This window comes from Helicoverpa armigera, chromosome 15 (genome assembly GCF_030705265.1).
Source record: "Helicoverpa armigera isolate CAAS_96S chromosome 15, ASM3070526v1, whole genome shotgun sequence".
Classification (NCBI taxonomy): domain Eukaryota; kingdom Metazoa; phylum Arthropoda; class Insecta; order Lepidoptera; family Noctuidae; genus Helicoverpa; species Helicoverpa armigera.
In genome coordinates, this window is record NC_087134.1 from 3,179,436 (window position 1) to 3,207,332 (window position 27,897).

Consider the following 27,897-nt stretch of genomic DNA (forward strand, 5'->3'; position numbering starts at 1 on the left):
GTATCAAAGGTTATTCAAAACTCCAGATATTCAATTTAATATCAAAGAGTTAATGCAATGGTTGACCGTAAACCCAAACTAGTGCTTACACTTCAAAGTCTATTAAGGCTATATTATAGAGGGAAAAAAATATCCTACTTAATATAAAATACTTAATACTTAGAATACATCACCCAATAATTTCAAACCTCTAAAATGAGAACCAGAAATAATTAGCATGCCACTAATTTCCGTACACAACAGCGGGACGTGTCTGGACGTGTCACGGACATTTACGACACCGCGGACATCGGGCGACACGCTCTGAAAGGCCGCCAGACACAAATTATTTCACACTCGACATTTCATTCAGGAAACTGGTTGAGTTTTATTTGTCACTGTGATTTTATTTAAATCTGGTTTCGGTTTGGTTTTTTTACTTGAAGTCTTATTTTATTGCTTTTAATACATATTAAACACAAAATACATAGGTACAGAAGTCAATCTACATACAAAGCGCGTTCGAGTCACGCAGACATAGGTGTCTATGTGTGCGTGTTCACAGACGCGCTGTCTCAAAACAACTCAAAACAGTGCGAGCGGGGCTGCCGTTTTCTTGAGATACGCGCGTCACACACAAGGTAGATAAATGTGCACGCGTCTGTAATTTGACTGTAATATTTTTAATTTTAATAACAAAAGAAAAAGTAATAATGGAGCAACAAAAAGTCGTATTATAATTGTTCAGTGGACAGTTGTTTTTATACAAAAATAAACAGTGAATTGTCGTTTTTTTAGCCTGCCGTATTACCTTTAGTACCTATGTACCTACTTATTTTCTCATATTTCGATGGTTCGATTAATAAACGCAGTAGGTAGGTACAGTTAGGTGGGTAGGTAAGCGCCCCGGGGAGGCCTCTGGCCCAATGCCGTAATAAGTTTTGCTAGTGTCGACCCAGGCGAACCTGCCTACCTACCCTCAAAGATTATTACTAGTTGGAGTTGATAATTTTTGTGACCATGGTGAGAGTATGTTGTAAGGTAGACGAAATAAAACTCGCACATCAAGGTTTCTGTAGGTAGAAGCAAGCTTAGATCAGGGACTGTACCAGCCCATTACATACAAAATTATTTTTTTCACAAGTAAAGAGTAGGGTAAGTATATATGTATGAATAACAAAATTATAAATTGCAGTTTCTGAAAAAGTTCGGTATCTCGTTCAAACGAATTTCCGTTGAAAGTGTTTATTAACCTCTTGTATGCCACATTAATTTTTTGATTATAATTGGTTTATATTTCATTTTTCCTGTTTTATTCTCAACAATACATCAAATAATTAGATACGAGTACCACTACCACGTTAGTTTTATGCGCATAAAAAAGTTGACAACCCTAGCGCGACCGCCGAGTTTAGGCATGAAAAGTGAAGTACATACATGAGATTGACTTCTGTTGTATTTTGTGTATTAAACCTTGTTAAATTTTTCTAAAGATTTATTAGGCCATCTGTTCCGAAAACAATGCTCGACTATATTTCTAAAATCGAATCAATATTCATCTTTCATCATGTAAAACTCGATTTCTCTTCGTAATCCTTGCACTCCTAGTATTTACACGGGCCGATAACATAGCCGTTTCAATTACACGGCTATCGTTTTAACAAGGCAAGTAATGAACAATAAAGCACTGCTGCTAAGCCTTTTTCTTTAAAAACTTTACATAAAACATATAAAAACCTACAGTTGATGAACTCATACCTTACACCAAAAATGAACTCGCCCATACATTAACGAAAACTCAATATCTCTTCCTAATCTTGTACTCCTAGTACACTTACACTGGTACTTAAAACCGGCCGATAACACAGCTGTTTTAATTACACGGCTATCGTATCAACAAGGCAGGTACCTGTTAAACGAATGTAGCCTTTTCAGACAGAATTAGTATTTTTGGCCCATTTCGGTATAATAACATATTAAAATTACATAAAACGCAAAGTACATAAAACATATTACAAACCTACAATAATTGATAGTCTAACAACGAACTCATCTGAACTAAACAACAAAAATGACTCTCATAAAAACTGAAAATCCAGCACATTAACTAAAACTCGATATCTCTTACTAATCCTGCACTCCTAGTACTTACACGGGCCGATAACATAGCTGTTTCAATTACACGGCTATCGTTTCAACAAGGCAGGTATTAAACAAAGGTAAGCTTTGTGCTGAATTAAGTTCAGCTGATAAGCCCAGCCGGATACTGACGGACGGGCCGATTTTATCTTTCGCACTAACGCTTCCTTTCGATGTCGGGTAACATAAAACCTTAACGTTAGAAATGGCTGTACTGTTGGGATTAATGAAAATAGGTAAAGGGTTATTTCTGACTTAACAAAGTATTTTAAAATATATTTATAAATTATCTAGACTACATGAGTAGATAAAAAGTCTATGTACAATAATGGTTACTTTGGAACTAATGTTGTTACGAAAATATGTGTCTATGGTATACCGAAAATCTATTCTAAAATGTGACATTCTGGACTACTTATTTTATTTATATGTATAAGATGTCATCATTCCATAGAAACCTACTGTATTATTTTTTTCGTTTGCAACACATGCCTTAATGCAGACGCTATGTTAATTAAGTAAATTCATATTTGCAAAAACTACAGTAAAATTGTGGGCAAGGACAAAAATTATCCAAAAACTCTTTCGAACTCTCTAATCAAAAATGATTCTCTGATCTTCTATTACTTGACGCATGCACTATACAATACCTATAATAATTTGTCTCTGAGAGATGAGACAAAACTACCGGTACCTCGCATACCAGTTGAGACCTTGCGGTGATGGTTGCTCGTCAATTTTACCTTAAACTGAAGATTAGGTTGTTTATAAACTAGAAATGGTAACATACACTTAGAATAGAAGATTTATGTTAATTCTAGATCGCTGTATGTGTTACTGGCTTTGCCATGCGGTTTCATCCGCCTCCCGGGAGATGAGACTTTCTGCTGCCTGGAAAAAGGTAGTCTATGTCCTTTCTCAGGCTCTAGATTATCTGTGTTTGACAAATTTTATTTAAACCGATTCAGTAATTTTGGTGCAAAAGCGCATTTATTCTTCGCATTATAATATTTTTAGAGATGATTTCATCATTGTACTGTCCCACTGCTAAGCATAGGCGACTTCTCACTTAGAAGGTTAAGGAAAACTCCTAATCGCATAAATCTCTTCTACATGAAATAACCAGAATCAACCTTTACATATTTATTCGAGTGACAACATTTACAAGCGTCAAATCACAATTTTTTCCACACTTCCAACTTATAGAAGATATTTACTGGCTTGTTAAGAGCCTGGTATCTGGGTCGCAGAACGAAGATGAATGGAGTATCTGTTTAATATTCCACAGTGTTCCCTTTGCCGAGGGATGAATTAAAGCCGGTACCAGATCCCGCAACCTTCCGGCATGGCGCGCCCCGCTTTTGTTTTAATATTACTTTTCCACCATAACAATGGAAATGTTACGCAGAACTTGCAAATGATATTATAGGAATATCGGTAAACGTGACGCGAATGTAGACCAAAGACGGGTTGAATGTTGCCAATTAACTTCATTTATATTCACGTAGCTGATGGGTGACAACTGACAGATGCAAATGTCAAGGGGTTCAAGGTCTTGATTAAGATGTCAAAACGTGTTAACAGGCTTAATAAACCTCCATAACCTATGTAGATATTGTCGTTTATATGTATTATATAAACAAATTAATTTGTTTATTTACCAAAGCAATAAAAATAACGATCAATAAAAGACCGTAGGAATCAATCGAGTTATATCCGAAAACGTAAGATGTTCAATCGTAAAACCGTGGAGGAAATGCTCAAAAGAAAATAAAACGACGCTTAAAATGCGATAAAGTAGCAAAAATTCAGCCCAAAATTAATGTAAGTACAGCTTTTGCAGCTTACAATTCGATTTAGTGTAAGGAACTCGGAGACGGTCCGTGCTCGCTCATCCGAGTATCCCGTGTCAAGCGTTGGTGCTAAATTTAAATTGTCTAAAGGAAGTTCTAGCTCCCGAACATGTCTATTCCACAGACTAAATAAATACAGTATACCAGTGTAAAAAATCCAACTATCAATATGGATACGAATCGAAATAGACGTTAAAATATTCCGTTGCAGAGCTCGATACTTTGATTGCAGTTTTGAATAATAAATGTAATTGCTCAGTTTTCAATTGAGTGCTATTGGTTTTTTACTTAGCCTGTGTGACAATTTTATTTTTTTGAAATAAAACTGTTTGTGTAATAAAATGTTATTCGTAAAATTGAAAAACGTCAGTTCTGGAGTGTATCTCAGTATTTTATTTAAACGGCAGTTGTAATCGTTATAGTAGTTATTATTTTGTTTGTTTGTTTTTATTTTTGGTATTATACCTAAACTTTGAAATGATTAACAACAGAAAAAAATCCTTAACCTTATAGTTCAAGCATTTTAATTATTGGTGATATGTTTCTGTAATGAAATAGGTATATCATTTAAAATTCTGATACCTTCCACCCAATAATTTCACGGAATTTTCCGATATCCAGGTAGCGACATTATTTTACACTGTGACACCAATTTAAAATACAGTTTACGACATCGAACGGTACGGTAGAAGGAATAAATCCATGACAAGATACTAGGAACATTATTTAGTTGATACTAAATAGGTAACGATAGTCTGTCGAGGCATTTTATTGTCCCTCTACTTCATATTTTATAGTCTGTGGCTGTGTGTTTTTGGTTGAATTATGTGTTGCGTTAATATGGATTATTTTTTGGTGATAGACTTATTTAGAGGAATAGAATATCGCTTAGTAAAGTATTTTTATTGAAACGGTTTGTGTTCAAAATTGGTTTACATCTTGTAGAGAAGTGGGATAATAGAAAAGTTCCCAAGAATTAATAAAAAAATCAACAATATTTTCATACTAGGAAATAGTTGAATAAATCGTGATAAACGTCAAACTTAACAAACATGCATTTCAGAAAACCTATATCTCGAGCTTTATAACCCTCCTGAAAAATATGAACACCGAAACAATACCCATATTTTACAAAAAAAAAATACCCGTATAGACTTCATACAACACACCCATTATTTTTAGCTTCAAAAGTGTCCATCATCACAATTAAAAAAACACAGGGAACCCGAGCCTACGTTTCGTTTCACGACAACACCACAGCGCAGTAATAATGAAATATAAAATCTGCGGTCCACAGAGATTCACGAAACAAATCCCAGCTTCCTGTAAAACATGTCACGGGCTTCCAGGGAACGAATAAAACTAAACAAATCTTACCAAAACGAACGAACAGAAAACCAACAGTCGTGACAACGTGGAAATATGGGTTTTGAAGACGAAGCAGAAATATTGAAACGTATTTTCAATGCGGTTTTGAAAAGTAAAGTAATAGACAAGGGAAGTTATTTGACTATGAAGAAGACTCGTTTTGGGTTTTAAAAATGTAATAGAAATGGACTGACTAGAAAATAGTATTTTTTTATATAATTTCCTATTTTACAAGCTTCCGTAGTTCAGTTACTGTAATTTCTGTACAAGTATAACCATATGGCTTTCTTTGGACATTCGACCTTTTGAAGGTCCTAGTTGTACACCCAATATGGACCATTGTTTAATCAGAACATTAACCGTCTTACCACAAAAACTTTTAAAAGGCAGTTTAAGACTTGTCTAAAAATATGTCAGATTATGACGTTGACATATGGTTCATTTTGCAGCCACAATTTTTTTAGAGAAGTGTAAAACAGATGTTTAAGTTTTTGTAGTAAGGCTATAAGATTTTAATAAGAATCGTACAGTAACAAAACCACACAAGAACATACTCTAAAACACAAACAGAGAAGAAACAAACATACATCACAGAACAAACGACCGCCCCTCAATTTATGTATCACAGCGTACGTAATAAAGCTTCTGTATAAATCTGTTTAGTGCCAAAAGCCAACGCAAGGCGACATAAGGGGTTTCTGCTTGTGACAGGCTCAACAAATTGCTTTGAATGTCCGCGTATATTTCAACAGGCAACACCAGCCGATGGCTGTGAATAAGCTGGGCTTAATGATGTGTTTTATACTGAGAATTGTTGCGTTTCGACTGTTAAAGGAGTTTTGTGTTTTTGATTGTGTTAGAGATGACTTTTTTTTATTAATCTATACTAATATTATAAAGCTGAAGAGTTTGTTTGTTTGTTTGAACGCGCTAATCTCAAGAACTACTGGACCGATTTGAAATATTCTTTCAGTGTTAGATAGCCCATTTATCGAGGAAGGCTATAAGGCTACTTTTTATCCGGGTTCATGTCGTGGTCCCTACGGGACTAGTGAAACTGCTGACAGAAGCTAGTGACCTTATAAAAAGATGCCAATGTTATGAACTAATGAACTGAAATGCACTGCTCTCTCTATGGTATATGAAGTTTTTTTACTCAGTTCAAGCCGACAGTAACGTGAATTAAACGTGGCACTAATAAACTCCAAACTAAATGTACTTCGACTCTTTCACAAATAAGCTCAATCTACTTAAGTAACCGTAGAAAAAAAAATCAAGCGTTCAAAAGATTTTTAGCTTTGCAACACGTAACATAAAACGAACAAATTCCAGCACATCTGAACATAAATCTAGCAAGAGTACGGGAGCTACCTAATAGATTTCCCCCTACTTCTCGTAAAAGCAACCTAAGTTTAGGCAACACTTGATATAAAGTGGATCCCTATACATTAAACTGAACGGTCTTTCTTTTAACTTTTAGCATTTTAATTGGCAACTTTGCAAACCGTAATTACTTTTTAAAGTGTTCGCGAGCGTACGAGCGATGAATAAAAAGATAATTTTTAAGCGCTTAAAAGTGTTTTGCTGTGCGAGCTACATGCTTGTAGGCAGATGAAATGTAAGCGCGAATATCGGTATTAAATGCAGCCGAGTCGAAAGCGGTTTAAGCGATTAACCTATCGATATTGCCGTTACTAAGCCTTATCGTAAAATTGCCTATATTTATACTGTATATACTTACGAGTAACCACGCTTGACTATGTTAATACGCTCGTAAAATCTACTGAATTGTAGTCTGTTTCTGGAGTCCGTAGCGAGGGCAATAAAATGTGGGTATCCACAAATTACTTGTGTTTAATGTGATACGAGGAACTGTCAAAATGGGCGAAGTGTGGGGAATATTTAATTAGGGAACTGTGCTTCAAAACTTTAAACAGTCAAAGGAGATTTATTATGGAGATCGAAGTTTATATATTCTGAGAGAAAACAAAAGCTAATCACGATGTACATAGGTGCCTCCGCCCGTAGGAAGTTACTTAGCTCAGAGGAAACGCATTACGTGACACAATGACAGTTTTATAGCCTCTTTAAAGGCTTTTACTGGGATTTAACCGCTGGATTCAAATATCCGTATCCCGGTACTTCTCTATCCTCATTGCTGACTCATATCCGCCGTAAGATGGGTACAACACTACACAATCCGGTTGAATCATTTTCCATACCAGCTTTTAACGAAAATGTATGCGCTCACTCTATTTTGTTCCTGCAAAAAGATCGCCAGTTGACCTAAAAATATGTTCGGACTACGTTTCGACTACAAATAATGTAAAGTGTCTTTAGATATGTATTGACAATGAAATATCAGTTATGGAAAATTATAGTGTTTGACTCAAACGTATTCTATTTTAAGGCTGCTGCATGTGGCAAGTAATATTTTTGACATTAGAATGACTTTCCCAGTTTTCTATTTATAGATCCATTATATTTTGTAATATTAAGTAGGTTTGTTATCCAGCGTGGTAATGCAGCCAACCTTTTGGACACGATCCCCGCTGTCAGCGATGCGGATGAGTTTTTTTTATACATTATTGAAATATCCATATTTTTATTATTTATTTGTAGTTATTAAAGTTTATATAATATACATCATCCTCCGAGCCTTTTCCCAAACTATGTTGTCCCCTATCCCTATTATTTATTTATAGCAATTAACCGGAAACATATTATATAAACTTTATAGGGATGTATGCATTTTCATTTAATAACTCGATAATTAATAATATCACCGAACTTTCTGCCATCATTTAGATACCCAAAACTGCTGAATGCATTCATGCATTTTCCGCCATCAAAAACTGACATTCATAAATGGTCCCATAAATTCCAAAATGGGTTTTGCAACTTTGGCGTTGTTCCAAAGTGTTATTCGGTTCATTTGGCGAGTGAAAGTTTATCTACAACCAATACTCGGGTGATATTTTTTCCTGCTATGTCACCATGATATATTTTAACTCTACGTTGCATTTTCGGTGAATAATTTTGAAATTTTTGATTTATATTTGTTAAGTTCACAGTTGTGATAGATGTGATAGATATTTTAATTCACTTCAAATGTCTTAGGACTATTGATAAATTGTAATAATCTATTTATTCAGTACTCAGTGTGTAAGGGGAATACACTATTCGCTATGTATCTAATAGTTTCTATCTTGTATTACATCTACAAGTATAACATAACTTGACACTTCACCACTAGAAACGATTAATCAATCGTATTATTCAACAACAGAATATGTACCACTACAAACAGGTATTACACAATTCATTGTTTTATTTCCAATCTTCAGTGTTGCTTGTCGAACGTTCGCTAAATTTCCCAAGAGAGAAAAAACGTATGCGATAAACACGTTAGCTACACGGTAGTTTTACACCAGCACTATTTCCCGACACACACAATTACTAAAACAATATCAAGCATATAAAAAAACGTAATAAAAACGTTAAAAAAAGAAAGAAAAAAACTCTAGTAGTGTTAAGAAAAAACAGACAGAACATAAAATTTTATTCACTGGCAACATTCGTTCTTGTTATTTGTACAGTGGCAACTCTAGTAGCCTTAAGTCACTTGGAACAACAGGCTATTGAGTGACACCCGACTTTCCGGAATAAATTAAATGGCGTCGATTGCGACTTTTCCGTCCAAAACTCGGTGATTTAACTTTTACGACAGTTGGCGATTTGCTAGAGGAGTTTTTTTTATTTATGACCTGACGACACGGCACTTGGAATAGTAATCTGAGATTAAAAAGGAAACGCTGTCTTTGTGACCGTTTGTAAGACTAATTGATTGGCACACTTTGGCGATGATTTTTAGTTGGTCTCCACTGGAGATAATTTTTATCACTCCTAGGTTAACCTACGTATGTAACTACGAAAGATTAAAGAAATAGGAGCGTTCAAAAATGTGTTTAATTATATTGAATTAATGTCTCATTAAAGTGCATACCATTTTTTAAATCTTCAGTTCAGTTTTATGTCACTGACATCTAAAACTAAAATCTTCCTAACAGCCAAACCAATAACCCCCAAGCCCCATAAACCCTAAACAACTTCATGAAACAGCACAAAACGAAACAATAGCCTAAACCGACTAATATCAATTCATTACCCCAGTCGATTCCGCTGAAAGAGCTCTTTGGCAGCTCCACGGAACCACTGAAGAGTCTATACCGTTTTAGAAAGCTAAAGTACCTTCTTGAGGGTCAAGAAGAACCCTGGACTGGCCACTCGAATTGAGAGCACTACGAAAGTGGATGGAGCAAAGAATTGGAAGCGAGCTTACCAAAACGTGGTCTGTGTATGCAACTAGTTGTATGTTGTGTATGTTTTGTGTGGATATTGGGACTGGGAAGTTTTATTTACTATAGGCCGTTTAAAGGGTCAAGTTAAAATAAATGCTGTGTACTACTCTTTTAAATAAGTATATGTTTTTTGTAAATAAATTGTAAATAAATGCACTTAATATTTTTATGAGTAAAATTAAAATAATCTGGTTTTGATGAGTCAGGTTAATAAATTAGAATTGTGAACCTCAAGTTTGACTCAAGTCTGACTAGAAGCATGTGATTTTTTTAGGTGCATGTGTATTTTTTAATTAAAACTAGGAAAGCCTTGTTGAATCGTAATGCGAAGGTAACATTGTAAACCCTTTATCTTTATAAGACGTTGAAAGTGCAACAAGTGGGGTGGTGATCTGATAAGCCGGTTAGGGTCAGTCGCGATAAGTCGCTACCTCACCACCTCGCTACCTCGCCACCTCACCACCTCGCACCTCGCACCTCGCCGAGCAAATGTTTAACAACGACGGCCAGTAGATGTCTTAGTCTATGGTAAGTAGACTGAAGTGGTCAAGTACATGCAATAGCCTTCTGCAAAAGTATTTTATATTATTAAGTGCTCCTCTCGATAAATAAAGTGTTTCATTTTATTTTGTACAGACGCTTTCATGCTTTTCAAGTAGTTTTAAAGTACTAATTTATCGATGCTCTAGAAAATATTTTATATATTATAGACCTGATGTTTTTAAGGCAACTACTGCTATGTATGAATGTTGTGACTCTTTGCAAGTGTACATCTATATGACAGCGTAAAAACGACACGATATTAAAATCCCCAATCTTCCTTCCATTATAAAAAGAAACTTTTAAACTCAATTGAATATTCCGTCCGGTGACCACTTACGGCGGATTAACAGGCTCATAACAACGACACGTAGAACGTTAAGTCATTATTTTTTACGATCCATCGTCCGACTTGTTACGAGAACAGAAACCTATCAAATGTCCGGAGACCAGTACAAAATGACCTGTACGTGACTGTGTAGCTTTTAAAATGTTTCTAGAAAATTCGGGGGCTGATAGATTGTTGGGGGTCAGCGTAAAATGGCCGGTGAGCACACGGCAGTGTTAGTGCACCCCTGTGGATGTTACAGCAGTCTTAAAAGGCATTAATGTGGCCAAATGGTGGTAAATATGGGTATCACGGCTATCCTGTTGCTGGGATTGGGTTGACGAAAATGGTGGTTTCAGGTTATAATGAGGGTCGTGTTTCTTTGTAATGTGGATGTGCTTGGCTGTTGATGTTGGCTTTAAGATTTTATTTGCTTTTTTTTGTTCTTATTTTGTAAATATTCAAGTAAGTTTGGTATGAGAAGCAACTCGAACCAATATATTAAAATTGTGTTCGGTAAACCGCAGTAACCATAAAACTGTTGTTTAAAGCATAAATGTTTCTAGTATTATTCCTCTATTCTATAATGGTAAGTGAATCGTGACGCAATGATGACGTGACGTGCGTGCTGCGGAACATAAAACGTAGTGAGATGCAAACGCCGACCTCGCTAGCCCTATTACCGGTAGCAAAAATGCATAGACTTCCCAAAGATATGCAAAATTTAAACGAAATCGCGGCTGGAACTGCTATTTTCATCGTATTTCCATAAAGGAGAAACGTACAAAGACTTTTATGATTACGAGCAACTTTTGAGTTATTATACGTCAAGAGAATTGACAGTGAAATGGAGCAACTGCAGCGAGGCGCTGTATTTAAATGTTACTCCACGTAATCATACAGTAATAGAAAGTGGCGCAGTCGGAGTGAAATGTGGATTAAAAGCTTACCTCATCGTAAATGAAGTTGTCGATCTCCTCGAGCGGTCGTCCGTAGAGCTTGGGAGGGAAGGGCTCGTACTTGCGCGGCAGACGCGCGCCGTCCTCCACGCTGAGGCGGCGGCGCGGCATGAAGCCGAACTCGCGCACCAGCTGCGCGCCGCGGGAGCCCGCGCGCCGCGCCGACTCGCGCGTGAACGGCGTGACGGCGGCGCGCGGCCCGTCGCGCTCGCCGCCGCCCGCGCAGCTCTCGTTCGCGAACGTGACGCCCTCCAGCGGGATCCGCAGCTCATCCCGGCGCGGCTTCTCGCCCTCCACGTGCAGCGCATCCCGGGACTGCGAGGCCACCAGCGGCGCGGCCGCCTCGGGGTTGGTGGCCTCGAGCGTGCGCACGATCTCGCCCAGCAGCCGCGAGCCATCGATCTCCTCCCCCGGCGAGTTGAGCGGCGCCGGCGGCGGGAACGAGAGCCTCCTCTCGTCCTCCTCCATGCCGCGCAGGCTACGCGCGCGCCCGCCACATCGCCGCACACTCGCACTCACTCACACTACGCGCGCCCCGGTGACGCCATTCTCTAATGTTATCTGCCACCTGAAACAACAACAAACACTGCATCAGCGCTCCATTCACTAACGTTATTGCTTGCACGTGCTGTATCAAACGCTGCTCAAGAAATAAATTAGTTTATTTCCGAATTTACGTAAACAAAATTTTCTCGAAGACTAGTAAACAGTTTATTCCATTGAATAAAGATATTTGGAATCGTGTGTGTTTATAAATTGAAACACCGAAAAACATTTTAGTGCACTCAGTTATAAAAGCTTTCTTTGTAGTAGTGTAACGTTTCATAAACAGGTTCGTTTTATTTTAAAGTCTGTGATTAATATTCACAATAGCGGGCGGGTTGAATGCTGGCGTCGTACAGAGAATTCATTGAGCATTGCGGCGCTACTTTCTTAGTCAAATAAAAGTGCAAAACAGCCGCAGAGCCTAGGCGGTACTACAGCGGATGAATTGAAGTTATGAAAGTGTTTTTAAGAGTTACTTTATCTCCTCCCCGCGGCTTAAACCGGATGAATATTGTACGAGCTCTCGGCTGTTTGCTATGAAATCGTGTACCTACATACTGGAGGGTACTCGTCGCAATTCCATTAGTGGCACCTTCGCGTCCTACACCTTTATCTGTATTTTTCCTACACTTATTTGGAGGACAGTTTGCAAATCCAATATCTAATTGAGTACTTGCTATACGTCTCTCTTTTGGCAAAGTATAGGTTTAGAACATATGAATATATGTTCTAAACCTATACTTTGCTAAAAAGAACTCAAAGAGGAAGATATAATATACTGCATATGGTATGTTCATTTAGACTCCTCATTCATTAACATACATTCTAATAAACACCAAACGACCCACCCACAATAAATAATACCACAACTCACACTCCTTCACCCAACTTCAATTCCAACACAAATATAAACACAGAACTACTTCAAAACTACTAGAAGCGTCTTGATTAAAAATATACCACACAAACAAGACTAGGATCGTCTGCACTATCTAGCATTCATAGACCGATGACGTCATGCCTGGTACAAAGGCGAAGGTACAGTAGACCGCACATCAGTGGTAACTGTCATGCACCTTAACTCAATAGTAATAAGTACGATTTTCCTATAAAACTGTTACCACTGACCTGAAGTTGACTGTACGAGTTGTACAAAGGTATAGGTACGACTGGTACAGATACATAGACAGGTATCATCACTGCGCTATTGTGCTCGCACCAAGTATTTTACACAGAGAGAAAAGTTCGTACCTTCTCAATGCATTCGCTTATGAAAATGACTTTTTTTGTCTTGTTGTTTTAGAGTTTTCGTGCTTTTTGTTGTGTTTGATAGATAGTGGTTTTAATTTCAAATGTTTTTAGGGTTGATATTGCAGATCAAAAAAAAAAGCGAATGTTGTAAATAATTTTCTTTTGAACATTTTTGTAGCAGAATGTTTGATTTTAATTTGCTTCTTATGCAAACAACCACAATACCCTTGAATCAAAACTAGAAGCTTAAGCTATTAGTTCTACAGCAATAAAAATAAACTTAATTAACCCGTCTCCGTATACGGAGTGCAGACATACCCACGCGAGACACAATTGATTTTCTATTGTTTTATAATTAGTAACATACAAGCCGTTAATGGCCACTCAAAAATAATTGCATGAAAAGCCTAGCTTACAAATTAAATGAATTAGATACAATTGTTTCAATCCGATTATACCTGTGGTACTAAAATGATCAGTGCTAATTGCAGCCACAATTTAAACCATGATGTTATCCTAATTAAATTAAGTGTTTTGTTTTACAAATATATCATGAATTTATTCACTCTAACGTATGCCGCTAAATATGCAAATACGGTTTATTTCTTCCTGTGGTTTTGTGAGCTTTGGTTTACCTGTTTATTTGGTCTGTCATTTGTACTTAAATGGACTATTTTTAACCGACTTTCCAAAAAGGAGGGGATTCTGAATTCGTTGAAATATTTTTTTATAGGATTGATGTTATAATGTTGTTTGTCTTGCCAATAACAAGTCTAAAGCAAATTCTGACAGCAAACTTGTAACATGATATTTTAGCCTTGCTACCTGTACCTAATATTTTCATTAAAAAACGTTAAATGTAAAAGCCAACCAACATATTTTAATTACCATCTCCCATACCTTAAACAATAGAGCAATTCTCCCTCCCATTAATAACACCACAATAAAACCTTATTACTTTTTATTGGCCCCTACTCCTCTTACCTGCCATCAACAGTAGCGTAAATTTCACATATTACACGGACGAGATTTACGCCCATAAAATGGACGTTAATAGAGTGATTTACGGACGAAATACGTCCACAAAAGGAGCATAAAACGGATTGTATTTAGACTAGACATCTTCATATAAATACTGCGAAGCTGGGAAGGAAAAGGTTTTGTTGGTGTGAAAAATCGCTACCGATTTGGTTCGGAATGATTCCGGATTTGGTTAATTGAAATTAGTGGGCTGGTTCAGTGATACTTTTGGGAAAACGATCTGCATTTATCTTTATGGCTCTGATAAATTGCCTCTCGACTTGAATCGTTTCTATAGCTCATGATGATAAAATAGTATATTATGTATTTATGACTTTATTTTCTGATGCAAGTAGTGCATAAATATGGCTACTAGTCTACCTAGGATGGTCCTCATACTTATATTTTTTACGGACCACCTCCTCCTAAGGGTCCTCCCTAGGCATCGTAATAATTTACTCAACATACAGCCTACTCATAGAAATGAAAAAGTTGCCAGAAGGGACATTAAAATCCCTTAAATTATCACAGCAAACACTCTATAAGTTAATTACCCCAAGACATTACCAATAACATCTAACAGAAAAACAAGCCACTAAAACAAAATCACCAATAAATGGTACACGAGGCAGAAATAATCGTATCTACTCGTATATAAAGGCAATCAAAAGTATCTCCATTGTGCGGCCAATCAATTTGCCATTTGCCATATAATGCCGGGCCAGTGTTTGCCCAGCTTTGCCGGAAGATAAGCTCGCCCGGCGCCCCGCTGGCCACGTATAAGCTTAATTGGATTAATACGTATGTGTTTAGTTTATAATTAGTATTAATAATGGGAAGTGACTTGCAGTTGCTCGGGTGTATGTTGTACGGGATAAGCATGATTTTGAATCGATTTTAGTATGGTACTTTTTGGTATTGATACAGTATTTTGAGCTTGTTGCAGTAACTTTTTTTCAATCGTCCTAGGGCCAATATTTTGAAACGATTTTCAATTATATTTTAATGAATGTCATAAACAGAGTAAAGTTAAGTAGTTTTACGAGAATCTTACATTAAGACATCCAGCTAATGAATCATAAAATGGTTTTACAACCCTTTAACTTGCAATTTTGCCTCCGCTTGCATCCAATCTCACCCTAATACATATTTTATAGAAAAAAGGGGTAAAAAAGATGGGTATTAAAAGGGCTAACGTTATCGTAAGCAGCAGTCACTTACTGCCGACACTTTCCGATCAATTTGCCGATAACATGACACTCCGTGACTTAGGCAGGGTTAGCCGAACAATGCCGAACATTGCCGAAAATTGCCGATGTTCGCCGAAGCATTGCATATGATTGGATAATACGGTTATTGGGAATCAGCTTAATATGAACTTGTATGTTATAATAATATTATGATGTTGTCATAAGGATGTCTTTTTGAGAAAATTAAGAAATATTATCGTCTATTATATTTGTATTATATTTATGGCTATTTATCGTCTAACAAATATAAACGTAAAGTGATCCTATGGAAGAATTTTTCTGATTATTTCAAGTAAAATAATCAGTTTTGCAGTCCTTTTAACAAACTATGAATATTAGACACAGTTGCTTACTCCAAAAATTCTAGCAATGATAAACTCATTTCATTATAATATTTACACAAAATATTTCATTCTCAAAAGTGTTGTTCACACCCTTATTTCATCAAATAAAATCACCACCACACTAAATATCATATACACAGCTAAACGTTAAACCAGTCTTGTTATTATAAGCGTTCAATAACCGCAAATAAGCTGCGGTCTAGCTCAAACAGTCGGCTCATATTGAATCGCTGCCCACAATATTACTAACTACATAGTATTAGTAATATTTGTTAATATTATACCGGATTAAAATACGAGTATTTGGTGACTGTTTGGATTAAAATGCTTGTTTTGAAGACAGTTAGAAATTGAGTCGGTAGTTGTAAAATCGCGAAAACAACCAACCAATCATGGCACTGTGGTTTTAAATAGATGAATATTGATTATATAATATAAGATTATGTAAGCTGGTTTTTAAAATCTTAAGATCGGGTAAGCTGTGTTAGAGATATTAGATCTATTTTCAATTGCGTTGCGACGAAAATCAGGCACAAAAATGAAATTATATAATATTCAGTTCCTGTAGATTCCCACTATTTAATCAAACTTAAGAGTATCCATATTCCCATCTTCAATCCACTGTAACGAACTAAAGTTTCAAAAACAATTCATATAATTGAAACCCTTTGAGAGGCGTTTCGTTTTAAATTCGAAATGATTCCTCTGTTCTATCGCGAAGTCTATTGTAACGGACAATATATTAATCAAGATGAATAAACTTCAAACAACAACCTTTCAATGAGAAATCAAAATGTCTCTAGGGATCTTCTGTTTTTGAATAGTCGCGTAATTTTTTTAAAGCCTTTATACGATTAGGATTAAAAAATGGGTAGAAACATGTTGCTTTAACATATAACATAAAGCTATATACTCCCGGATAAAGAGTAGCATATAACCTGATAGTCCTGTCTATTTCAAAATACATATAATTCAGTTCGTTCAATTAGTTAAATTAGTAATTAAGTCATTTTTATAAAAAAAAAACTAGCTGATCCCGCGAACTTCGTATCGCCTAACCTTCCCTGGAACTCTACAACATTTTAAAACCAAAAAAAGCCAAATCGGTCCAGCCATTCTCGAGTTTTAGTGAGACTAACGAACAGCAATTCATTTTTATATATAAGATACGCACACAATGCAATTAATAATCACTTAAAAAGTATTAAAAAAAATCACATTCACATTTTTAAGTATTATCTAAGAATTAAAACAGGCTGATGATGATAAAGATTTATATATCTGTTTACTCAGAAAATGATAAAGTCTAATATCTCTTTATCCGATTTAAGCGAACAAATTAATTACCAAATCACAAATCTCTTCGTATCTAAAATCCCGAGTGAATCTGAATACGAAATTAGTAACAAACGTTCATTTGTTTTGTGGCGTCTCCGGCTATTCATCATGAGGTATCTGAGAGTTAATATCCTCTATTTATGTATGAATCTGGCTGTTTAGCCGCTTTGATTAATGAGCGCTCAAGGGTAACTTTGATTTGAGAACAACGTGCTATAAAATAACTCGTAGAAGAGAATATTTGCAACATAATTAAAGCACAAGAACTACACAGTGATTTAACAGGACATTTTAATACGGAAAACGTGCATTTAATTTACTAAAAGAGACAACTAAATACTCCACAGAATGCAATAACACAAATAATGACGTCACGTTCAGCTGTGCTACGACCGTAGCTACGACGTAGCGGCGACAGGGCTACGCCGTAGCAGTTTAAACCGTAGTACACATTATCACAGCTCGGCAAATATTCCCGAATTAAGGAACATGGAACATGTTTGTGAGCTCACTCAGCTCAGCACGGAGGTAGAATAACAGCATTTAATAAAGCTCTAGCAGTGCCAACTGCAGAATATGATGATTATTCTTTGTAACGCGTATTATTTGAGTTGTCAGTGTAACAGACTTGAATGCGGTTTCATTCCGCCGGTGTCTGTGTCGGAATGTGCCGGAATTAAAACCGCTAGTACTCGGCAGTATGGTGTGCAAGCTTTGAGGGATTTGTTGGACATTTCTGTCTGAAGTTTTTGTACAAATATAAGTTGTCGCTTGTGTTTTTCCCGAAGGATTAGGCAGGTAGGTAGGTCACCCTCTTTTCGATGGAGTTTCTTGCCCGTTCTTCTCCATAGGAAGCTACTTTTGGAATGGGCAACTAGAATCAACTTTATTTATATTTTTTGACGTTCATAAGTGCTTGTGAAAGCCTAAGTGAAATAAATGATTTGACTTTGACTTTGACTTTCGTCAATTACGTTCAAGACAATAAACAAACAAGTTTGTGTCGAACACAAAACATGTTGTGATTTGTTTGTACCAATAAACAAATCACAACATGTTTTGTGTTCGACACTAGATTTATGCTACTACTGGGAACTACAACTTTCGAACCAAACCTGATAGTTTGTAGTTAATACCTACTCAAATAAATGAATACAGACATTCCGGAGAACTCGCTTTTAAACATGCAAACTTACCTATGCGTATTATACCTCTTTTAATTGCATTACACATAGTTCACACCTCTCACAACCAACTATAAGACATAGTTTATTATAGACCATAATTTATTATCTATGTACATACAAAATAGCCTTTCACACCCAAAAAACGCCAAATTCCCCATCACTGCTCACAAAACCCTTCACTACTTTTCCTTTTATCTCCCATCGCATCAAACAAAAGGAATTTCGCGGGTATTTGCCGACGCGGAGTGTTGACTCTCGACCCGTCACGAGAGCCCTACACTCGCGTGGTGTCAAGGGGCGGAGGCCTACGTGCCTCGGAGACACGCGCGTCTGATTACGTGTCATGACCTTAATTGTATGGGAGTTATGGTGTCTGGGAGGCTTGGGAGATGGTTCTAGAAACAAAGGTATTGGTTTGAAACGAATATAGGTTTAGTAACATAATATTTAAATATATAAAAACTGTTATAATTGACTGAAATTAATAAAAAGGTAAATAAAGATAATGAGTTCATAAATATAGAAGTGGCTGTTTTAATGGTTGGTGTTTTATAGTAAAATGGCTTTTATTGAATTAAGATGTGTGAAGGAGAGATTGCAAGTCGGGAAAGCAAATAAGATATTTTCTATCAAACGCGGAAAGCTTATGTATTTATAAAATAATACAAATTATTTTTATTCTACCTATAGAATTTAATAAAACACTTATCAACCTTTGTTACCTACATAAAATTTTCTTTATATTTTGCTAAAAGGGTATACGGCGCCCATGATTTTATGGTATCCTTGCTTGTCATAGCATATGAGCAATATAACGTTGATATACTTAGTAACCCTCTTCTAGTTTATGAGCTTTGTAAAATTTGTACATACCCACACAAGTAACACCTAGTTTTTTCTAACCTTTCAATATTCGTGTGAATTCTCATGCTTATGAAAAATAAAACCAACAAAACAAATTATTCTAAATAATTTTAGTTACATATCTGTCAAAAAGGAACATTGATTTTAATTACTAAAATACCCATCAAAAAAATTATTTATTTATTTATCCTTAGGAAAGCTTACAGACTAATAACTATTAGGTATAGTAACTTAATATACCTATTTCTAATTTGCTAACAACCAGCTTCCGCCATTAAAAATATGAATACTGGTAGTTTTTTCCCAAATAACTCTTGCTATGAACTATGTATCTTCCATTATAAGTGCTGACCTCAATCTAAGCCGTACCAGTGTGGAAGGGAAAGGGCTCCATTGAATCAGAATGAAAAGGTGACAGCGTCTAACTGTCACCCTCGCGTTAGAGAGATCACTCCGAGATAGTAATTCAACATGTTTCGGTATAAATTCTACTATAGTTAATTATTAGAATACTATGCCTAACTCGCCACGTCCCGTGAGAAGGTTTTTCGCCACCTGGATAAAAAGTAATTGTCCTAGCACTGAAGTATTATTTCATATCGAACCACTATTTCCCGATATTGGAGAATTCAAGCAAACATATAAATAAATGGACAGAACCAACGAATTCCCATATATATCAATTCGTTGTATAGTGAAAAATTGCAACTTACACCTTTATTTTATTCTATACATTAATTCATAAAAAATCTTAATTTCTTTCTCAGTTAATGAGTGTCAAAAAAATTACTTTCACTCACTGAATGCTTACCCAACCAAGAAAAGTGAAGTTATGTTCGGAAGAAAGAACAGTTCAATCTTAAACGCAATATTAATAAACGAACCAGGTGAAACTTATCTTCGTTATTGAAATATCTTCGAACAGAATGCGCTTAAATTAATATTCTTTAAGCAAACGTAACTCAATTCCATTTTATATTCGATTTTTCGCGACAAAATTAAAAGTATTCACCGTTGCATGAATTTTAATACATTGTCTTCAATTTGCTTGACTTTTTAAGACTTTTATGTAGAATCACGTAGAAGCAATAAATTCTTAAACTGTTTTATCAGAATTTAATAGATTTGAAAATGAATATTTTATTTTTCTTTGTACCGGATTTCTGAACACGTCTCGTGGGTGTCGTTAAAGGGGAAATAACATTATGTGTCGAAAGAAATCTTTTTGTTATTCTTTTTGACTATCTATACCTACTAAAATTATAAAGCTTATTAACAGTTTTTTCTTTTTTGTTGTGATTTCTTTTTTTGTTTGAATCAAATAACCTAAATAACTTTAAATACCGAAAGCTAGTATGTAAATAAAAAGAACGTAACAGGTACATTCAACAATCTTTTACACCCAACTTTTGCATTGCAAACATAGATAATAAACTTCGGCACACTTGTTCAGGCGGTCATTCACGTCTGTATTATGATTTATGACCAAAGTTTCACTCAAGGAAAGGTACCATTTGACACTCGATAGATCAGTTATGTGTTCAATAGTGTTCAAATGTTTTGTGTAAGTTTTTTGCTTTCTAAGTAATGTTCTTATTTATTTAAACTTCGTGAACCAAAAAAAATTTACATTGGCGAGCTTAATGCGAGCCTTACCAGTCAACCATTCATTACAGTCGTTACATTATAATTATAAAGAAAACTCAGAATTTGGTATGCAAGCTGACGGTAGGAAATATATACGCCGTGGATATGCACTCTCAAATATTATTATGTCATACGACCCAGTTCAATGAATATCTAATATTGGAAAAATATGAATATTTTGAAAGCTTCAACGTGCACTACAAAATAACGTGAAAACATATTACTTTTTTATAATATCAGAGCTCCATCACACAGACAGAAATCATAAAGGGAATGAAATGAAGAAACTATATTAAAATAATGTACATTTATGTAAATCCATGTCTTGAAGTCCTCTAGATACCTACACCTTGTTGCTTTGATAATATTATTAGAAACGACTTTAAAACAAAAATCACCCATCAAACGAACATCAAACTGCAAATAATATAAAAGCATTTGCCGTCAAGACTGGAAGCCGCAAATGTAAGTCGTAAGTGAAGTCGAAGCCGATCGCGTGAGCCCTGAGTGTTGTTTGAGGTGCACTCACACGGGACCGGGATTAGTCGCCGATCTGAACGTACCTTTAACTAACTGAGCTTTGAAGCCGCGGTGCGATTGAGGTGTATAAAGCTTTGATATTGAACTGAGTGTTTTAAAAGTTACTGAAAATCTTGACAGGAAAATGTGAGTTTTTTATAATGCTTTCATGATGGAAGGTCTTAGCTGATTGAAGTACCTAAGTAAAGTTAGGAATCTGTCTTTACTATGTGCTTCCACTGCTGGGCTAAAATAACCTGTTTCAGACCCTGATAATCTCCATAGGTAAAACATAGTTATTTGGATGTTGGTGACACTTCAACTACTGAACGGATTTGATAAAAGTTAAGCCTATAGGCGCAAAACGGCTGGCAGGAGCTGAATGCGAGAAGCCGAAAATCGATCTCAGTGGCGTGCACTTGGAGAGGCCTATGTCCAGCAGTGGACTGCAGTAGACTGATGATGATGATGAAGCCTATAGGTCCATACATAAGAATAACACGAAGACACTTAATCAGGGAGTAATGAAGAAGTTTGATGCGAAAGAAATCATTGGCAACAGCCAGTCTTTCAAAAAATCACAACTAACCAGTCCCTTTTTTCGCAAAGTTGAAATTCAATTCTAATCCATGTACCATAAGACTTCATATTCATTGGCAGAAGTACCAACAAGACATTATCGAGCTACTATGAATGTCAAGGCTAATAATAGCCTCGATATTTGCTTACGTTATGTAAGTTGCTCAGTAGATAAGTTTATTAAAGGGTAAAGTTCTTAGCTGTCTCACTTGTGTAGCCATGTAGTGGAGGTAAACTTTGAGTACCTATGTAGGTATAATTTTACATATTTTTTTTGTTATTTGAACAGTACAGTAGCAACAATATAAAATATAGTCCATATTATAAGAGCTTAACCAACCACAAGTTGAAAGGTGCTAGACTAACAGCCAGTTTCTTCATCAAAAGTTAAAGCCAAAGTAAAAGTCAAAGTAATGTTTAAAGTAAAAGTAACGGTCAAATTCAATTTTTCTATTAGTTTTGCTGTCACTTTAGCCTTGAAAAAACGAATTTGACCGTTACTTTTACTTTAGATATAACTTTAACTTTTACTTTTGATGAAGAAACTAGCCGTTAGTCTGGAACATGCCCGTTTTCACCAACAACCTCTTACCGTTTCCCTATCTAAAAGCTACTTTTAATAAGGACCCCTCCCAATTTGACACCTACCTAAATTCATTTTCACCACACTTGTACATGGATCCCTTAAGTAAGTGACAGATTACTAGTTCTACAAACGATAATGCAAAGTCGATATTTTATCGATAAAATGATTTTTCTCTACTTCTTAAGAAATAAACGTCTATCGAGTATATATTACTAAAGCCTGTGAGTTTTTTCCTTGTGATGTTATTTTAATTTAACTTAAACTACATTACGCTATGTTTTATGCAATAAAACAGTAAAGAGGTTTTCTATAGGTGAATTTTTACCTATGTCATTCGCGCGTTTGTCAAATTGACTGATGTGTATGTGTACATAGAGTAAGGTTAATTTTGGGTTTATTATTGTTGAATAGATAAGTTTATTTTGGCAGAGAAGAGAAAACGAGGATAAACCTTTCTTGCAGAAGAAAAAGACAAGCTAGTGAGATTGCTGACGTCTCATAGAGACACAATATTAAACAAAAAACGGATGGGACCACGAACGAAGCCAAAAACAAAGCTTGGATCCAGTTACAAATAGTTTTAATGCGATAGGAACCGTTTACAGGTAAATGTGAATAATATCTGTGTATAATAATATAAGATATTGCCGTTCAACTGTGTTCCTTGTTTTACTGCCGACTTCATTGTATTTTTGTTCTCCATGAGTTGATGGATTTAAGTATGGGGTTAAAATTATACATTTATTATATTTATTTAGTTTCAGGTGGTGCGAGAAATTGGAAAGACGTGTAAAAACATGCTGCGCCCAGCCCACCTCAAATTGAATTGGTGCAGGAGGATGATGATAATGTTTGGTACATCATATGTGGACTAATATTAAAATATTTGTTTACTATCTTTGTTTTAATTTATATATTTTATTATGTTCAATATTAGCCTACTTCTTACCTCCAGGGGGTATCCCCTATCACCTAGGAGATAGGCTCCTCCATATTCACCATTTTCGAATCATTGGTATCTACTGCAATTTTGGTATTTAAGGCCAATTCAAACCTGAGCGATATTCGCTGCCGCTGTGGGTAGAGGTAGATACCGCACGGGTTTCGCTCAGGTATTTAGTATCAAGTATAGTTACCGGCACGGATATTGAGCTCTCGGCGGAAGAGTGGGGATCGCTTTGCGCACTGTACACAAGGCAATAAACCAATAAATGGCTTCTGCGCAGGTTAAGGTCAGGGCTCAATATCCGTGCCAATAACTATACCTACCGCGGCTAGAGCGACCTGAGCGATATTCACTGCCGCTGTGGGTAGAAGTACATACCGCGCGGCAGCAGCGGCATACGTCCCGAACATCAACAGTAATATTATCGCATACCCACTGGGTTTTCTCTGTCGCAGGTGGTAGCGAATACCGCTTAGGTCTGAACAGTCATATTACCGCATACCCACAGGGTTTTCTCTGCCGTAGACGGTAGCGAATACCGCTTAGGTCTGAATAGGCCTATAGATGTCCCGGCCACCGCGAAACTACATCACTGATTACCAGATTTGCATCTGTTATGGTCTGTATATTTATGGACATGCAGGACTACCTATTTTTGAATAATTCAGCGACATCACGACCTAGCAAGTGCATTCATAGCAAGTGATAATGATAACCTATAATCTATATCTATACTAATATTATAAAGAGGAAAATGTTTGTTTGTTTGGTTGTAATGGATAAACTCAAAAACTACTGGACCGATTTTAAATATTCTTTCACCATTAGAAAGCTATATTATCTGCGAGTAACATAGGCTATATTTTATCCCGGTGCGGGCAGTAGCTCCCACGGGACGCGGGTGAAACCGCGGGAAAACGGCTAGTCTTATAAAAAAGTCATGATCATCGTACTTATTTCTGAGTCATCTGCTCTTTCACGTAAGATAGGTACGTGGTCTTCTAATGATTATTATTTTACATATCCACAACCTCCACAGCTTCTAAATTTTCTAAAAGTTTACGTTTCATTTTTTTTTTGTATTTTTTTGCTTTTTAAACATGGTATTTTTGGTGTTACATAACATATAAAGGTACATTTCACTATCCACGGTTCAAAATATGTTTGTATTCTGTAATGATAATGATAGGGGTTGTTTAAGCAGGCATCAATCGGGCCCCCAAGTTGAAGTCAAATTTTAAGGTTATAATTTGACACCTAGGCTTTGGTGAAAATGAAATTCTTATTAAGTGTTCCGTAAATGCTCCCTAAATTTAGGTATTCGTTGGTGAAAACGGGCATGAAACCTTGGGGGCCTTAATTTTTTTTCTTAGTCTGTACTTTAAAATCCGTTGTCTGATAAACATATTCGACCACTCAATAGACTTAAAGATTTCGAACTTTCTATCTTTTCGTCCTATCATTTTAATAATGACAACCTTGCATTTATTTTCTATCTCAGTAACCGACAGAATGTTTAGGTACAATTTAGTAAAACAAAGTATACCCAGTTCCCAATTTTCTATAATGTTATACAAAGACTATTACTCGGCCAAGGTTCATACTAAAACATAATTTAAACTATGTGCATTTTTATATGACTTCGTAATAAAAACGGAGAAAACTGGCAACTAGCCACATTCAAGCCATTTGATCAACTTTTAACCAAAATGTTACCTAACTATCGTAAGGGATCTGTTACCAAGGCCCCGGGACCCCGTAAATTAAAGCTCCCTTTTCAACCGACTTCCATAAAAGGAGGAGATTTATTTATTTATGACAACCAACAAATCTTACACTAGTTACAATGAAAGTCATTACGATATCTTAAGTCTTATGCTAAGTGTAGACTTCATTATTGGTTGCCACAGCATGCATAATAGACCTTCAATATGAATGTGGCAATTTTTAGGTTTGTTTACCAGTTATTGGAAACGACTGCAGCTCCATCAAAACCACATTTGATCAAAATCTGACAAGTAGTTTTTGAATTCTCTTCAATCTAATTTTGTGAGTCATTTTGTTTACTTGTTTTAAAAAGGTTTTTTTCCCTCACTCCTCTTTCAGTAGGACTTACCTACCTTAAGTACCTATATACCTACTCGTAAGTAACACTTCTTAACAATACCCTATAAGGTTAAGACAGCCCTACACCACTGCTGACCAAACAAAGGTTATCAAGCGTGATATTTATGTATGTTAACAAGCCATATGAAGGCCGGTACAAGGTCGCATTAATCTTCCCGCTCGTTTTATGAAGGGGTTCCATAGTTAGCTGTTCCGGAATTTCAGATTTTTGTATTTGTATTTGCATGTATTGGGAGCCAAGTTTTTGTTTTTATACATGTTTAGTGGGTACTTCGGTCAAAAGCTATTGGTTGGAAACGAAAATATGTCTAATTTGCTTTTAATTTGGCTTTGTTTGAGCATGCGGTTTTTTGGTTGATTAATTATTCATTTGGGTTTTAATCTTGTTTACATTTTCTTTAGTTTACAATAGTCGTATGAGTAATTATACGCTTTCGGCAATAGTAGAAACTTTCAGTTTGCATGACAATAATCCTACAACGTTCTCTTAATCGGAAAAAGCTCAGGAAAAATAACTATCTGTATGAAACATCGTTGCCTATGCTTAACTTTAATTATATTATAGTATATGTATATTGATTTTGTCATTTTCCACTTAGAAAACTTTTCAAAGGTGTAAACGGAAGACATAAACTAAAATTCCAATAACTAAACAACAATCATATCTATAAAAAAATAAGTCTTCGCTACAACGAATTAATAATGGTCTTTTGATTAGTTTGGCCATTCCTAATTCCAGGGTTATTCAGCATAAACATGACAACATTTCACATTACACCCGTTTGAAATCCGACTCTAACCTTCTGGTTTTAAAGTTGATATTTAAATGAGCAAAAGTGGCAATAAAATCACTTTTGAGGAATGTTGGTAGTCACGCAGGGTTGTAAATCAGATAAATACCTACGGCCATGATGATTAGCTGGTGTAGGTTTCACAGATATTTCACGTAAATTATAAATTAATGGGAAATGTGAACTATTTTTATAACGGTTCTACAAAAACAAATGAATAATGAGCAATGGATTGATAGTATTTTATTGATGTGCCACGTGTATGCCTCTTAGTAGAACTTTAAAACTCACTATTCAGAAATAAGCCAATATCAGCACGACATTTTTTAACAAGTACTGCCACAATCATCTGACCTAGATGCTCTATAGTATATAGGCCACTATTGGCCACTATTTATCCAGTTGTGGCAATTAGTTCCATCGGAACGCGGGTAGAACCACGGAACACATCTAATACGTTATAAATCAATCAATTCGATCAGTCCAATCAATTGATGAAGCTCAAAAGTTAACCCCAACTCGATAGCTACCTACCTACAAACATCACTTGAAACTAAAGCTTAACTCTTAAAGACTAAAGTTCAAAGTCTAGTCTAGTCTGACACTAAGTTGAATCCCAACGAGTGCGTGAGGATTACGTACTCTTGCCGTGTAAACTCTTCGTATACATCGACTAAGTTTTAAGTTACTGAACATTCTAGAACTTTTAAGATACCTAGAAGCTTCTAACTTTGGAAAAACGACTCAATTTTTTTTGAGTTGATTTAAAGAAGATTGGCTTAAAGGTTCGTAATCATTTAAGTACCTAATCATTTTCGTTATGAAATGTCTGTTTAAGATTTAGAAAATTTTGTAATATAGGGAAATTACATACTCCTGTTCAGAAAATGGTAAAAACAAATCACGATCTATTTACCCGACTGCTAAGAAGGGTTGTGGTTTTTCACCTTTAATTTAGATATACATAAAAAATATATAAATTAATCAAATTAATCACATAATGCATAATACAAACTTCCAAATTAACTCACTCACCCGATATGAGAGATCAATGATAGATTTTCTGTTTGGACATCAGACACTGAGCCAACGATACGAATCACTTTCACTCACGAGAGACCACTCGATACCTACTCGATAAAGGCTCTATCGATGCGAGGATCGATTGAAGAGGCTTTCAACAAAACCCTACAGGCTTAAGGTCCACAACGTTAATTGCCGACAATTAGCCAAAAATTGAAAGGAGTAAGTTAAGCCGGATTAGCAGTTCTACGATAAATCCTGCCCTTTGCCACGGAACCTTTCACTGGCAGTTTGTACGCCTTAATTACGATTTTAATAAATTATTAGGCTGAACTTGGAAGGTATTCCGAGG

General features: G+C 35.9%; 1 protein-coding gene and 1 long non-coding RNA gene across 6 annotated transcripts in view; one reads left to right on the forward strand and one right to left on the reverse strand.

Annotated features, from left to right (window-relative positions):
- The window catches only part of LOC110371226 (sodium channel protein 60E), a 158,301-nt gene that overhangs the window by 82,638 nt on the left and 47,766 nt on the right, over positions 1-27,897 (reverse strand). For all 3 annotated transcript variants that reach the window (XM_049845219.2, XM_064038216.1, XM_064038217.1), the window contains exon 2: positions 11,519-12,095. In XM_049845219.2, coding sequence (XP_049701176.2) covers positions 11,519-11,995 — 477 coding nt within the window. In that variant the 5' untranslated portion in view covers positions 11,996-12,095. The remainder of the gene's footprint in view (positions 1-11,518; positions 12,096-27,897) is intronic.
- LOC135117903 (uncharacterized) lies at positions 22,637-24,304 on the forward strand. Of its 3 annotated transcripts, none has more exons than XR_010277231.1 (3): positions 22,637-22,760; positions 23,070-23,263; positions 23,417-24,304. It is a non-coding gene; the product is annotated as an uncharacterized LOC135117903 (long non-coding RNA). The 3 variants fall into 3 exon arrangements; XR_010277230.1 differs by having other exon boundaries at positions 22,643-22,879; XR_010277232.1 differs by having other exon boundaries at positions 22,643-22,760; positions 23,088-23,263.